The sequence below is a fragment of the Tamandua tetradactyla genome, chromosome 15 (genome assembly GCF_023851605.1).
Source record: "Tamandua tetradactyla isolate mTamTet1 chromosome 15, mTamTet1.pri, whole genome shotgun sequence".
Classification (NCBI taxonomy): Eukaryota; Metazoa; Chordata; class Mammalia; order Pilosa; family Myrmecophagidae; genus Tamandua; species Tamandua tetradactyla.
The window spans coordinates 40,411,856-40,427,032 of record NC_135341.1 but is presented as its reverse complement, the minus strand read 5'-3'; the positions used below and the strand labels follow the sequence as shown (position 1 = coordinate 40,427,032).

The following is a 15,177-nucleotide window of genomic DNA, read 5'->3' as shown; positions in this document are numbered from 1 at the left end:
AGCACGCACTGCTAATGAGCACAGCTACAGGCAAATCTGCCTCAAGCAGGACTGCAAACCCATGCAAATGCTGCCGGGTCCTAATCAAGGAGCATCCTGCCCAAGGGATGAGCCACGTTGAGAATGCACCCCATACCTCATAGCAGGAGGGTGGGGCTTATGCTGACCAAGATGGGTGTGGGGTTTAATGGGGAGGAGAAGAGGGCCCAGAAGTAGGTTGAGCCAGAACCCCGAGGTCTTACTGGGGTCCCTGCACAGTGTGGGGTAAGCAGTCAGTTCTACTTAGAAACAGAAGTCACCTTTTTTGAGGCAGGCAGATGCCTTTTCCCAAATTTGGAAGCCAAGACCTAAGAGGAATTTAGACCTGCAGCTCCAAAAGGTAAAAACCATTTCTATTTCTCAGCATCTGCATCCATTCTTAGGGTGCAGACAAACAGGCTACTTCAAATCTTTATCTTGGGGTGGAATGGATGGGGCAGGAGAAGTGTTGTAGGAGTGAAGCCGTGACTCCAGGAGGCAGCCCAGGGAGAAACACAAGAGACCTGTGGGCTGCAAGCAGCCTGCCAATTTCCTGCCCTGTCTCTCCCCTCCCTAAGGTTCCACAACTGCACGTCCACCCTGAGCACCCAAAGGTGCCAAGCTCCATCCCCTCCCGCCGCTACCACCCTCCAGGCCTCCTTACCGAATTTGCAGGAGCCGGTCTGGTTGGAGAGCAGGCCCATGGGGATGTTCCAGCCTGCCGTCCTGCCCACAGCAGTATGGCAGGACTTTCTGCCTCTTACAGAGTTCCAGGTGAAGCTGGCATCTGATTTCCTAACGACTGCCACAGCAAGGTACCCTTGAAAACAGACACAGAAGAACAAGTCTTTACCCTCCCGCGGGGCTGGCACATTGACTCCAGTGAGGCAACCTCCACACCAAGCCAAGACAGGTCGAAAAGCATCACCCCAGATAAGTATCCCCCCAGATAACTGGCCACTGTTAGGTGGACCAAAAAAGCTTAAGCTGTTGCCTTGTGTTTAGGGGAGATTGATCTTAGCTAGGAAATAAAATAGTGAGAATATCTGACCCTTTAAGTGATGGCTGGGCACGTTACTTGACCAGCCATGTTATATTCTGAGTTATAAACCAGCAATTCAACTGCAGATGTGGGCTACCGCAGCAATAAACACTAATCAACAAGAGTGACCCCAGTATGCAGGAATCACCAAGTATATGTGCTTTGGGCAAGAACCATGACACCCACCAGACTAACTGCTGTGCAGATGCAGGGGGTCTCTCCAAGGACCATCCATGTGCTGAGTCTGAGCCAGCTTTGCAGTGTAAGTGGGTTAATGTAATTGTCATCTTTCTACTGATACAGTGCATTTGACAGACTCCTTCGCAGGGCAAAGGCGGGACCTCGTCCAAAGCCCAGCAAGGCCCACAGCAGGCGGGTGGGCCAGGGAGGTGCACAGTGCACTAGACTTGGCACAGGAGACTCCAGTTCAAGGCCCAGATCTGCCCAGTACTATGTCCAGGCTGTGAGTAAGCTCTGGGTACTTCAGGGGACTCTCTAGCCACTCTCTCCTCTTCCATGTAAGAGGGGGATGAAAACGCCCCTCCTTCCATGTGGCCAGGACAAAATGAGAAAACTGTGTGAAAGTCCTCTGCTAAGGGTGACAGTCAAAAGAAACATTAATTATATTTATTCCTCTATGAGCAGTGGGCATCCTCAAATGCAATGCATGATTTCCATGGCTGTATCTCTCAGTGTGAGCTCTCTTTTTCTTTCTTTCTTCTCACCACCACTTCCTCTGGCTATGAGAGCTTACTTACCCTTGACCCTGAAGGGTCTGATTCCAACTCACCTTCCATTGGTCTATTCACACAATCAGATTTACCACTTTCTTGGGATTCTGGAAGAATAAAGACAAGTAAAATGTCATTAAACATTTAGATTTACTGAGAAGTCACAAACTTTTAAATATCAATAATGCAGACTTAGATCTTGAAGAGACTCTGTGCCAGCAGCTCCATGCAACAGAAATGCTTATATGAGCTCACCCAGAGATAAGACACGGATGCTCACAGCAGCACTACTCATAACAGTCCCTGTGGCAGTTTGGAGCTATGTACCCCAGAAAAACGTGTTCTTAAACTTAATCTGTCCTGTAGTGTGAGCACATTGTAAGGAGGATCTTTTGATGAGGGTACTTCAGTTAAGGTGTGTCCCACCTCAACCAGGATGAGACTTAATTCTATTACTGGAGTCCGTTATAAGCAGAATGAAATTCAGGCAGAGAGAGAGAAAAAGCCACAGGAAATAAAAAGCTGAGGGTCAACGGGACTCAAAAGGGAAAGGAGAGGGCAGGACGGGCCACCATGTGCACACCCATGTGACAGGGGACCCCAGGACTGAGGATCACTGGCAGCCAGCCCCAGAATGCCAGTCTTCGGGAAGACACTATCGCCTTGGTGATGCCCTGATGAGGACTTCTCCCAGCCTCAAAATCGTGAGCCGATACATTTCCATTTTTTGAGCCAAACCACTACATGGTATTTGCTTTGACAGCCAGGAAAACTAAAATAGCCCACAACTGAAAATGACCCAAATGCCTACCAACAGTAGAACAGATAAATAACTGTGGTAGAGTTACACAATAGAATACCATCCACCAATGAGAGTAAATGTCCCACAGCTACATGCTCATGTGGATAACTGTCAAACACAGAATGCTGAGGAAAAGAAACTGAAAGCAAAAGAAGGCATGAGGGGCCAATGATGAGAGGACACAAGAGGACTTCCAATCCGGTGCCAGCTGCATGGGGTGTACAGTTTGTGAGATGTCACTGAGTTGTACACTCTTCTGTATGTATATTACATGTCACTAAAATCGTTTTTACAATAAGAAGGAAGAGGAAACTTATCTGCAATTGTCAGTTCTCAATGCAACAGGTTCACAGCAATACATATTTTCTTCTGAATTAGTCAGAATATAGCAAAAGCCATTTTTATAATATGCTGGAGAATATTTTAAAAGCTGGAGAAAAGGCTACTGACTTTATATTTAAAGGCCCAAAGGTCACACAGTTTGGTCACATTCATTCTCAGATACATGACATGGATCTAATTTTTTAGTATCATCTAGTGGTGAAATACATTCTTGGGGCATAGAAAAAAAGGGGTGGGGGAGCATCTTCTTTATACCTCACAACCCCCTAAACGTGGAAACAACACCTGGTTGAGTGGAATTGTAAGACAATCCACAGCAACACAGCCCCTATCATTTATTCTTTCTCCCAATTCTGCCATTTCAATGTATCTGTCCATCTTAATGTCTCCACCTGATGCACTAAGCCATGCTACTCCCCACCCCTAGCCCCGTGGCCCGGAGGGAATGGACCAGGGAAGACGCTCCCTCCACTTACGCTGGTTCTCTGCCAGGACAGGCACTAGACCGCACTTGCCCGCGACGTAGATCCATCCCCCATCCAAGCTCATGGAATCAGCTTCTCCTTTCTGCAAAGACAAAGCAAACAACCAATACCGCTTTGAGGCTGGTTCCAGACCCACGTGTCATCATAGCTCCTTGAGAGCCAGGCTTTATGTCGTGTCCTGATGAAGAAGTAGAAAGAGATAAGAATTGTTTAAGCAGAGCACCCAAAGGAAGCACCGTGTGCACTATTAATTCTCTACCAGCCCTACACACATTTTCTGCTGTCGATTCAATTGGAAAGATCAGACACAAGTTGCACTAACCCTCTGTCTTCTGCACAAAAGCTTTTCTGTACCCATGGCATGCTTGTGACATCCTCCTAAACCATTCCAACTCACTGAGGAGACAGCTGGGAACATCTGCCCTATCTAGTCTCAGCTTTTTAACCAATAGACTCACAGTGCTACACAGAAGTTGCTCAGCAAATGAGCAGAAATAATGACATCTGCTCACCATCAGAATGAACGTGTGCACACTTCAACATCAGGACATGGAATCATCGAGACTGCAAAGTTGCTCTTTGATCCGGTAATGATTTTTTTTTTATAACTATATTGAAAATAATTGGCAATCTGGACAAAGACTTCTATTAAGGATGCTCACCACGGGGTTATTGATAATAGCAAAATAAAAGGGACAAAGAGGTGTAAGGCTAAGATTAAACTGAGGCACATCACCATAATAGATATCACTCTTTTAAAAAGTGTTTTCAGAGAACAGGTGTGCATGTGGGAAACTGCCCATGATACCGTGGTGAGTGAAAAAGGACTTGTACATAACTGGTAAGATCCAGTATTGTCGAGTGCATGCTCAGAACTAAGAGAAACTGTGGGGTGGGAATTATTAAGCTTTAACCACGACTATCTCTCTGAATGAGATCCCAAGCGGTTTTATTTCTTTAACATTTTACCTTTCTATATTTCCCAAATTACCTACAATAATCGAGTTGTTCTTAGACTCAAAGGAGTGCAAAAGCCACCATAAGCAGTTTTTAAAAACATAATACTGAACCTGTTTGCACAAACCCTTGGCCCTGAGAGACCCTCTCAGGGTAGCACAAATTCTGCATAGCACTATTGAGCAGACGGCTAAAAACCTGCCGGGCAGTTCCCGCCAAACCACCATCAGAGGTCTCCTCCACTTCACTTGTAAGCATATGCCCTTGACCTGGGGTCCTCCTCTCAGGAGGCTGCCTCCAGCCTGCTGGGAGTGCGCCGCTTCTCTGCTCCCTGCGACAGAGGCTCAGACCACCTCCGGGCAACCTGCTGCGGCGCCCCTGCCCTGCGCTGGCACCTACCACCACCAGGGCGATGCAGTCCTCCGCGGTCTGCGCCACGACGCAGGACACGGTCTGTTTGCTCTGGCGGCTCCACTGTTCGCACTTGCGCAGCTCTTCGGAGCCCACGGCGCACCACACCACCTGCTGGCGCCGGGCGGCCGCCGCGGCCTGTGCTACGTGGAGAGATGAGAGCCAGATGGGCAGGGGCGCGGAACCCTGCGGCACCGAGGCGCCGACACCCGCCGGCAGCAGGAACCACCCTCTGTCACCCCTGAACTGGAGAGCCTCTCTCCTGCTCAGACTCTCCCGCAGACCAGGGAGCTAGTCCTCTGATGGATGAGTCAAGATGCTAGCCCCTCTCCTCCTTCAAGTCTCAGACCCCAGGTTCTTCCTCAGGCGGGCAGAGCACCCTTTGTTTCTCATTTCCATTCCCTTGGAGAGTTTCTCCGACTGAATCCCTCCATCCTTAGTGTGATAACTTTTCCTACTGGCTGTCTCACAGAAGGAGAGCTCCACCCAACAGGGACCAGTGGCAGCCCCAACAGATGGCATCGAGCATCTTGAGCCTAACTGCCCCTCTGGAGGGCAGTGTCCCCGGAAACTACAGTGCAGTCCTCAGGTTCATCTAGACTCCACTCCAAGCCCCTCCAGTAGAAGAATAGCCAGGCAAGGTTTGCTCAGCCTGGGAGTCCCAGCAGAGCCCATAGCCTGGCATGGACAGGTATACTGTGAGGCATCTGGATTCACCCAGGAGGGATCCTGGCACCCTTGATTCATGTACATGTTTCTTACTTCATAGGAGGTAGACTGATGTGCACAGTAACCTAGGCCAGCATCGATCCAGGGGTCGGGACATTTGTTTGGAGATGCCTCTCATGCTAAAATGCCCTGGCTCCATTGACAGAAGACACACCTGCACCAAACCTAGCCCTGAGAAGCTCCTGCACTGGCCAGGAGATGGAGGAGCCACGGCTGCAGAGCAGGGCCATGCTGCCTGCAAGCAGGACATGACGTGGTCCCCGGAAGGCTACCCCCATGGCTCACCGCCCACACCAGTGGCCCCCAGGGTCCTGCCTGGTTCCCACTCACTTTCCCTCAGGTTCTGCATGGCATTGACGTAGTTGGCACCAAGGTACATTTGAGCATCTATCTCCGAGGGGATCCTCACAAGCTTGAAGACAGAGTCCTTGAACAAGAGGTCCTTCTTCCCACTGGGAGAACCAAAGAGCTGGAACGCCGTTGACTTGTTTTTTCCAAACTTTTCCTGATTAAGGGAAAATAGAATTATAGTGTCAGTGGTAAATAGGAAGGAAACCAAAAAAAAATGAGTTGAAAAGGAGATATCTGGAACTGTGAGACAATTCTAACGGACGTGGGAAACCCCAGTTGACATCTTTCCAAGTCTCAGAGCCTCATGACACAAGCTCAGGGGCGGCATACTGGGGTCCAAGTACTGTGGGGTCCTGAAAATGTTGCATCCTCTTTCCCCTGCTTCTGCTCCAACCCAGGAGACACTGCAGGTGGGCAATACTACAGGGCGATTCAGTGTTCCTGCTGTCATATCACAGCCAGGGCGAGCAACCCATGGTATTCATGGACTCTTCTGTAGTGAGGCTACAGAAGGGTTTCTGGAGTGGTAAGAAGTTAGGGAAGGAAGAAGGAACCCCCACTCCAAGTCCAAACACATGGAGAGGGCTGTGGGTGGGGATACCTGTGCCTGCTGGAGAAGCTCCCAGATCAGGTCCTCCTTGCCATCCACACTTCGGGCCACAACGGCGTGAGAAGGGACCCGAGCCAAGTTGCAGGTCTTGAATGCATCCACAGGCTGCCGGGTGTTGTCCAGGCAGAGCAGCTCATATGACTCCCTGTCAGCCACGGTAGGCAGGTTTTCTAAGGGAGGAAGGGAACAGGAGGGACAGATGAGCCAGTTCCAGGCAGTGACCTGAGCTGTAATTCCCCTTCTCCCCAGAGAGTTCTGAGCTGGAGGAGATTCCTTACACAGTGGACCAAACTGAAGGTCTGAAAGGGGACAAGAGGGCCACATCCTGGAGACAAGCCTGGGGCGCAGCCAGGGGATGCTAACTTACGCACAGTTCTGTGAACAATCAAAAAGGCAAAAATTTTGAGGCGGGAAATAGTTTGTTCACTTCCCAGCACTGAGTAGATCAGAAGAAGGGAAAAGGATATTTTTATGAGTGTGTTCAGCCAAATTTTCAAGGAACTGGTCATCCTATATAAGTTGCTTCAGAATATATAACGGGACAGAAACCTGCCCAAACTATTTTATGAGATTAGTACAACTTAATCTCAAAGTTAAAGAAAGAAGGCAGTGCAACGGTGGCTCAGTGGCAAGAATTCTCGCCTGCCGAGCTGCAGACCCGGGTTCAATTCCTGGAGCCTGCCCATACAAAAAATATAAAAAAAGGAAAGTTAGAGAAAGAAATACAGGGGAAAAGATGTAAAGGCCCATTTGTTTATGAATAGAAATGCAAAAATCCTAAATAACATATCAACTAATTCAACCTGACAGAGTATTTTTAAAAAAATCAGATTAAGGTTTTATCGGTTTATTCTGTTACTGAAAGAATGGCTGAGTGTCAAAAGATCTAAAGTCACCCATCCATTAATGGGTTATAGGAGGGAAAAAATAAGACCATCTTTCTCTTAGTAGGTGCAGAAAAAGCATCCTTTATGTTCAACATCTATTTTTCATCTCAGAAAACTAGCAGTAGTAGAGAACTTGATGTAGTTATTAAACTTGATAAAAGCCATTTATGATGAAATTTATGACTTTGAGGTGAAGGATATCTTTAAAAGATTCAAACACACACGCACACACACACACACATACAAACCAGAGGGGAGAACAGGTAGATCTGACTGTTTCACTATTAAGGACTTCTGTTCAACAAATGGTGCTATTGATAGATTTTCAACTTAGAAAAGATCTTCCTAAAGTCGAAAACTGACAATGGTTTGATATCTAGATAGAAAGAACTCCTATCATGGACTCAAAATCATGAAGAAACAGGGCATGAAATGCAATAGAGAAAATACTCAAAGTTTATCAAATAAAAAAGGAAAGCCTAAATTAGCAAACACATTGAGATGATCAAACACACCAGACATCAAGGAAACACAAATTAAACCAACAGTGAGACACCTCCATTTACAGCCATTGACAAATTATGAAAGTCAAAAAAATTTTCAAGTTGTGGGGAATTGAGACCACTTATTGAGTACGGTAGGCATGTAACGGGGTGCTACCATCCCTGAGAGCAAGCTGGTGGTCCTGGGTGGAATGGGGGGTCGTCTCTGGTGGTCTGGAGCGGAATATGGTCGGCCTGTCTCGGATGGGCGCGGCTAGAATTTGTGGCTGTGGCTGTGGGGGATGTGGAGTGGAATGTGGGGGTCTGTCTCTGCTGGTCCTGGCTGGAAGGTGGTGGTTCTCTCTGGTGGTCCTGGGTGGAATGTGTTCGGCTTGCATGCACCCAGCAACTGTGCTTTAGTGTGTGACCCCTAGAGACATCCTCCTGCAAGATGTAAGAGGATGCACCTTATGGGCCGCGGAGCTGCTTGTAGTAGAGGGAAGAAGAAGACAAACTGGTGGCTCCCACGAGGGTGACAGATTGGTAAAATACGGTGAAGGCAGTCCAAGGTTCCAACTGTTAGAACCACTGAGCCACTATATACAACAACGTGGATACATCTTTAAAAGAAAATTGTGAGTAGAAAAAAATAGGAGCATTTCTAATGCTCAGTAAAACTTTTGTGAACTTAAAACCCAGAAATGCAAAAGAGCACTACGCATCTTGCAAGACAATGTGACCCTCAGAGGACTCATGTCAAGCCCCTTGGCCTGGGTGTCATTGAGGGGAAGAGAAGGACAGTGGGCATGGAAGATTAAGAAAACTAATAATCTAAAAAATGAAATAACATAAAATAAGAACTGTGTGCCCCTATGTTTTTCAGAGACAATGTAGGATAATCAATATAATTCTCTATGGACATGTTGTTCACACTGTTTTAAAGTGCATAGTGTCTTACGTATGTTGTTTTAAAGTAAACACATACATAGTCTCATAAGCTGAAGAGATGTAGTCGTCATCCAGCTGAAACCTTAAAAACTAAGAGAAATAGAAGGCATAAACTTATCTGGGAGAGAAGATTTTTGGAGGTTTAATTAAAAAGAGCAAGGTTATGCAAGGACACACTTGGAAACCAAATGGGCTAAAGGAATTAGCATTGTGCTAATTGGCTGGGAGAATGAGCCCAGAGCCAGGGGTTATTTGGAAAACAGAAAAAAAGTACAGAAAGTAAGCCAGACATGTCCCAGAAATGAGCACTATTTGCAGCTAATTGTCATTATCTTCCTGGGGATTTTTTTCAATGAAGTGAATCTGTTATGTTCTGTGACACTTGTACAGACAATTTTTATATTTTACTAAGGCAGCTAAACATATGAGGATATAATGAGTGCCTGAAGAGGCTCTACTTAACTGTCCAGCTTCCACCCTCCCCATCTTTTGATCAGGAGAATTACATTTGCATTGCCCCACTTCCGTTATCTTCAGTGCTAAAACGTCTCCTTGTTCAGGAATTTAAGCTTTCTTAAGCAAATCAACTTCCATTTGTAATTTATGCCAATCTCTTTGCAAACCCTTGTTCTAGCCCTAGAACTGAGGTTCAACATTCAGGATTATGGATAAAATAAAAGGGGGCAGTATTCATGACTCTTCTCCCAGCTCTTACCAAGCACTATACTCTGCCTGGTAAAAGCCACATCTCCAGCTCCATTTTTCAGACACCTGTGAAATGAGAAAGCACCAGAAGGATCAGCACAGAGCAGCCCCTCCTCAACTTCCTTCTCAGGCCCCTGGGAGTGGTGACCCTGAGGCCCATCTCCTGTGGTATTTTGCTCCCTTGGAGGACAGGGCTGGAGGCTTTGGTGCACCCCCAAAAGGGAAGGGAGCCGGCGCCAACCTCCAGGGGGATTCTGAAGAAGAGGGACTCAAGGGCTGGCTAGAAGTCTCCACCACCTTCCCCTTTAAGAGCTAAGAAGTAAAAAAAAAAAAAAAAAAAAAAAAGGAGAAGAAAAAGCCTCGGAGGGTGAAGGCTTGGAATCCCTGGCTATGTGGCTCTGGTTTAAGGACATGTGCCTCTTTCTCCCAGAAATGTGCAAATGTGTTAAGGCAAGTGAGGGAGTAGAAGACCTCCTTCTCTGCAAAATGCCTGATCCCAAGAGGCAGAATGGGCGAGAGGGAGCAGGTGCGTCAGCCTCTGCTCGGGGGCAGAGAAGAGTGGAGGAGGTGGAGCCGGTGGAACTCACTGTCCTCTGGCTCTGGGGAGAGCCTGGGGCTGCGAAATGACATCCACCTGGACGTTTCGGCTCCCTGCTCAGCTGGGAGCCCAGGACTGGTCGTCTCAGGACAAGACGTCTTCAGACCCTCTGTGGTTAGGGAGGGGGCAGAAAGGACAACACAGGGGCCACAGCCAAGTGAAGCTTCTCAGGCTGGGGTGGAGGTGGGTGGGGCCACAGGTGGGAGGTGAGAAGCCTAGAGGGGAGACGCAGTGAACTAAGTCAGTGCCTTCTCGGACTCAGTTTCTCTATTCGGAGCCTCCTCTGCAGTCCCTGCTAGGAGGCTGTCCTCGATTTGAAAAGGGCCACTTGGCCTGAGGACAATTGACACTTGGGCTGCTGTGGAGAAATGGACCTCCTCACTCACCTGAAGGCGCCACAGTAGCCAAAGTACGGTTCCTGAGAGGAGGCAGCACATTTATTTGCCCCAATCCCCGCACACAACTGACACAGCTCGGGGAACTGGTTTCGATCCGCGCCGGGAACACAGCTGCCCGAGAAGAAGTTGGCCGCAGCTGTCGGACACAGAGAAATGGGCCACAGAGTGAGCCAACCCCAGCCACAGCCAGTGTGTGTCCCAGCCCGGGCCCCCGTGTGGGCAGAGAGTCCCTGCTCTGGCCCTGCAGGACAGCCTGTGTGGTGGTGCTAAGGGGCTCAGAGAGATGCACCTCTGCTGACAGATGACTCAGCGGCCACCTCCCACAGTCTTCTGGGGCAGTGGGCCCAGCCGGTGCGTGTTTAAGGCCGGCTAACCTGCATCCCCAGAGCGGCCTGTGTGTGCGCCCGGAGCAGGGGCCACCCACCAGGCCCCAGGCAGCCTACCTTTCTCAAGGGACTCAGGTGGTCCCGTCCAATCCAAGAACGGACGAAGCGTCCCCATAGGGATGATCCACCCGCCGACCCTGCCGAGGCCCGCGTGGCAGGACTTCCTGCCCTGTAGTTGGTTCAGCTGGAAGTTGCTGCCCTTCTTCACCAAGGCCACGGTGTAATAGTGGGTCTGCGGCTCTGCAAACAGCAGGAGAGAGCAGGAGGGTCTTCGCTTGTGCCAGGGGACGAAAAGCAGCTCACCCTGACCAAGCCCCTGGCGGGAAGGGGACCCAGTTCTGCAGTTTTTCAGGTGCAGAGTAGCCCAGGGCCTGTTCTGTTTCCCCAGGGAGGCCCCACAGCTCCTTCTGTCCCTGCTCAGTGTCAGGAGTGACGACCTTCTGGCCCAAAGAGCACAGCGACTCGGACCCCTGTTGGAGTGGTGCTGACGAGACTGCGCCTGCGGGGCTCATCCACCCAGACCCCACAGAGTTCAGGGCCAGGGTGGGGGCCTCCGCCAGCTTCCAGGTCCCCAGAGAGAACTCACGTGCTTCGGATCCATAGACCTCTGCCACAATAGGCTTCAGCTTGTAGGGGTCCAGGCCTGCTTCAAACACGAAGACACTGTCCAGGGTCACGGCATCTGCCTTTTTGGCCTGAAAGAAAAGAGACCAGACCAGCTTCAGGAGAAACCCTGTCCAAACCCGGGGAAGCGGGATTTCAGGACATCCCTAAGACTCCGGAGCCAGAAGGATCGTCTACAATGGTCATTTTGTCCATACCCCAGCTTTCGATCACGTCACCTCCAGGCTGATGACACACGGCACAAGCCAAGAGTCCCACATTTTGGGCAGTGAGCACCAGCCCGACTGCCTTAACTCCTGAGGTCAGCACCTTCCCTTTTCTCACATGCCCTTTTGCCTATACAGCTCCCCTGTCCATACCTTTCATGGTCATTTATATTTCAAGTTGTTTTGTCCCTTATTTTTTGCTCTGTATATGTTTTTTAATTTTTTATATATAGAAAAATATAGCTATTACGAGATCTTAAAATTATGGTAATAAACCATCTTCATCCCATTTCCCCATGCTCACAGATTTCTTATATTTACAACATGGTATACATCATATTTTGCTCACTGGTTTATTCATCTAAAATCTCGTACATTTTCTCACTTCTTTATTGACGTTATTGAATGCACAATATTTTATTATGGTGTGGAGTTCCCACAATTTATTAAATAAATCCCCAATTGTTCAGCAGTTAAGATATTTCTAAGTTTTTATTATTAAAATTATGCTTTCATGAGTATCTTTGTCCTCATAGTTTATTTCTTTTATCCTTCTGATTCCTTGAAATAGGCATCTGGGAGTGGAATCAACACGACGATGGGAGTGTTTATCTTTATGGCCCTAGCTGTGGGTTGCCATTCTGCTTTCCAGAAGATTCCTAATGCTAACTTAGAATGACACTGGTGATGAAGATAAGTCTCACTATAGAATCACCAGCAGGATAGACAGTCGTTTTATCAAGCATTACTATTTAGAAAATGCAAACGGTAATACATTGCTTAGATTTGTATTCCTCTGATTACAAAGGAAAATTATTTTAGTCTCCTTTTATTATGATTTGCCTTTTACTAATACTCTGTTCATATCATTCTTCTTAAAAGACCCTGCATTTCTTACTAATTTGAATTAGTTCTTTATAAAGTGCAAATAATAAGCATTTGTCTTTTGCCAAAGCTTGCACATATTCTTTTAAAAATTTTTGTTTCAATGTTTTTAATTGCTATGAATTCAGTTTTTTATATTTAAAATCTGTCAGCTAGTGCTTGCTTCAGTGGTGCTGCTATTTTAAAAAATGGAAAAAAACAAGTGTTAGGATTTGTAGAAATAAGAACGCTGATTCGTTGCTCGTGCCAATGTAAAATGGTACAGCCACTGTGAAAGACAGTGTGGTGGTTCCTCATAAAGTTAAGTGTAGAATGTATGAGCCAGCAATCTCTCTTCTAGATATATATGTAGAAGAAATTGAAAGCAGGGACTTGAACGGACATTTGCACACTGAAGTTCACATAAGCATAATTTGCAATCGCCAAAATATGGAAATAGCCCAAGTGTCCATCAACCGATGAAGGATAAACAAAATGTGATGTATACACACAACGGATGATTATTCAGCCATAAAAAGGAATGAAGTCCTCAGATGCATGGGACAACATGGATGAGCCTTGAAGACATTATGCTGAGTGAAATAAGCCAGACAGAAAAGGACAGATATTGTATTATCTCACTGATTTGAAATGATTAGAAAAAATCAACTCATTGAGTCAGAATCTAGAATATAGGTTACCAGGGGATGGGGTGGGGATAGGGAATAGGGACAGGAAATTAATGCACAGAGTTCCTATTTGGAATGATGAAAAAGTTTAGGTAATAGATGGTAGCACAACACTGTGAACCCAATTAACAGCATTGAAATATATACCTAATATGATTAAAGGGGGAAATATTAGACTGTATATATGGTAATAGAATAAAAGTGTTTTTTTTTTTAAATCCACGGAACTATACTACACAAACAGGGAACCCGAAGTTAAACTATGAACTTATTAACGGTACAATTAGAAAGGTGTGCTATCATCAATTGTAACAAATTCTCATACCACCAATGCAAAGTGTGGTGGTGAGGTGTTATAGAGGTATCCTGTATTTTATGCACGATTGTTCTGTAAACCCATAACTTCTCTAATAAAAATATTATTTAAAAATCTGCCAGCTCATTTCATTATTTAGCCCATCACTTAGAAGCTAAGAAATTTCTCTTTCCTTCACGGTTCAGCTAGTTAACTTGTTTCCTAGCTGTTTAATAATGTTATATTTTTAACCATTTAATCTATCCCAACTTTATTTTCATATAAAGTATGTGGTACTAATCGCAAATGGGACCCTTATTTAGAATACAGATTCTGTGGCTTCATCCACAAATATTTGGATTCCATAGATTTAGAATGGGGAGCAAAGATCTGAATTCCAAACAAACAAGATTCTGGTGCAGCTTTTCCAGACTAAACTTGTGAAATAGTAATCTGAAAGACTGATCAAACTAGATTTTTTCCCTCTAAGTACTATTCTGATCATGCAATTATATAACTATGAAACAATCTTACTAGGTTGTCATGGAAACGTAACATATATTACTGTCTGCTAGAGTCAGCATGCATGAATATCACACACAGTAAGCACGCAGCTTATTTGTTGAATAAGTGAGCAAAAATTATTTCAGTTGATCTTTAGATCTAGACAAAAAGAATGAGAAATCCTCTACAAGTCATGGGGTCCTTTTCTCTCTCTCTGAAAATACCTTGGATAAATTTCTCTCCAGTGCCCATGGCACCAGCAGGCACTTCCCAGCCCCACCCACCATAAGCTAGCAGGGTTTATTTCTCTCTGGGTTTAGAGAAATAATTCCTCTATAGATTTCGCCTTGCAGAGGAATGTTGACTTCTGCCAACGTTAAATACTCATCAAATGTGAGTGCTTTTGTTTCAGTTTTGGAAAGTTTTTACTAACACTTTATGTTGAGATCCCAGTTCCCCACACATGGCCCCTCCACTTCCAGTTCTTTAGTTTGTTCCTTTCTGTTTTCAAAGGATCCCCATTTTCTGGAGAGAGGATTGCTTCCTACTTACTTTGAAGCATGGAGAATAGGGGAGATTGTGTTTTTTATTTTATTCCTTTCCTTTCCCTTCCTTTTCGTTACATTCCAGTTTGGTCCCACCCAGCAGATGGCATTGACTTACCGCAATGGCCTGGATACATTCAGAGTAAGAGGTTCTCTTTATGCACATGAGAGGGGGGGCACGCACTTTTTTCATATTCTTTCTGAATTCAGAGCATTTTGCTGCTTCATCTTCTGATATGGTGCACCACCTAACAGTTTTCCTAGGGGCAGCCAGACATAGCCCTGGAAGAAAGATCAAGGAATAAAGATTCACTCACTGCTGGTGGGAGAGATAGCCTCGCCCTCCAATGGCATTTTCCAGGGCCCCCTACTCTGCTCCACTCCCTCTCTGTTTCCCTCCCTCAAATTCAGGACACTTCTCTCAACTGGAGAACATCCTGCTGACTGAAAGGGGATCTGCGCTGGCCAGAGCACTGTGATTTCAGTTCATTCAAAATAAATTAGAGGAAACAGTCACAGCCTCTGGATTCCTTTCTTTACTATGACTTTGATGCTTTTCCTACCCTAA

The 15,177-nt window shown here is 46.4% G+C and overlaps 1 protein-coding gene across 1 annotated transcript in view; it reads right to left on the bottom strand.

Annotated features, from left to right (window-relative positions):
* The window catches only part of LTF (lactotransferrin), a 42,105-nt gene that overhangs the window by 10,970 nt on the left and 15,958 nt on the right, over nt 1-15,177 (bottom strand). The window contains exons 2-12 of the mRNA XM_077129549.1: nt 14,728-14,891; nt 11,469-11,577; nt 10,940-11,122; nt 10,485-10,632; nt 9,511-9,566; nt 6,470-6,648; nt 5,848-6,022; nt 4,777-4,931; nt 3,412-3,502; nt 1,851-1,898; nt 683-838 (exon numbers count right to left, since the gene is read on the bottom strand). Coding sequence (XP_076985664.1) covers nt 683-838; nt 1,851-1,898; nt 3,412-3,502; nt 4,777-4,931; nt 5,848-6,022; nt 6,470-6,648; nt 9,511-9,566; nt 10,485-10,632; nt 10,940-11,122; nt 11,469-11,577; nt 14,728-14,891 — 1,464 coding nt within the window. The remainder of the gene's footprint in view (nt 1-682; nt 839-1,850; nt 1,899-3,411; nt 3,503-4,776; nt 4,932-5,847; nt 6,023-6,469; nt 6,649-9,510; nt 9,567-10,484; nt 10,633-10,939; nt 11,123-11,468; nt 11,578-14,727; nt 14,892-15,177) is intronic.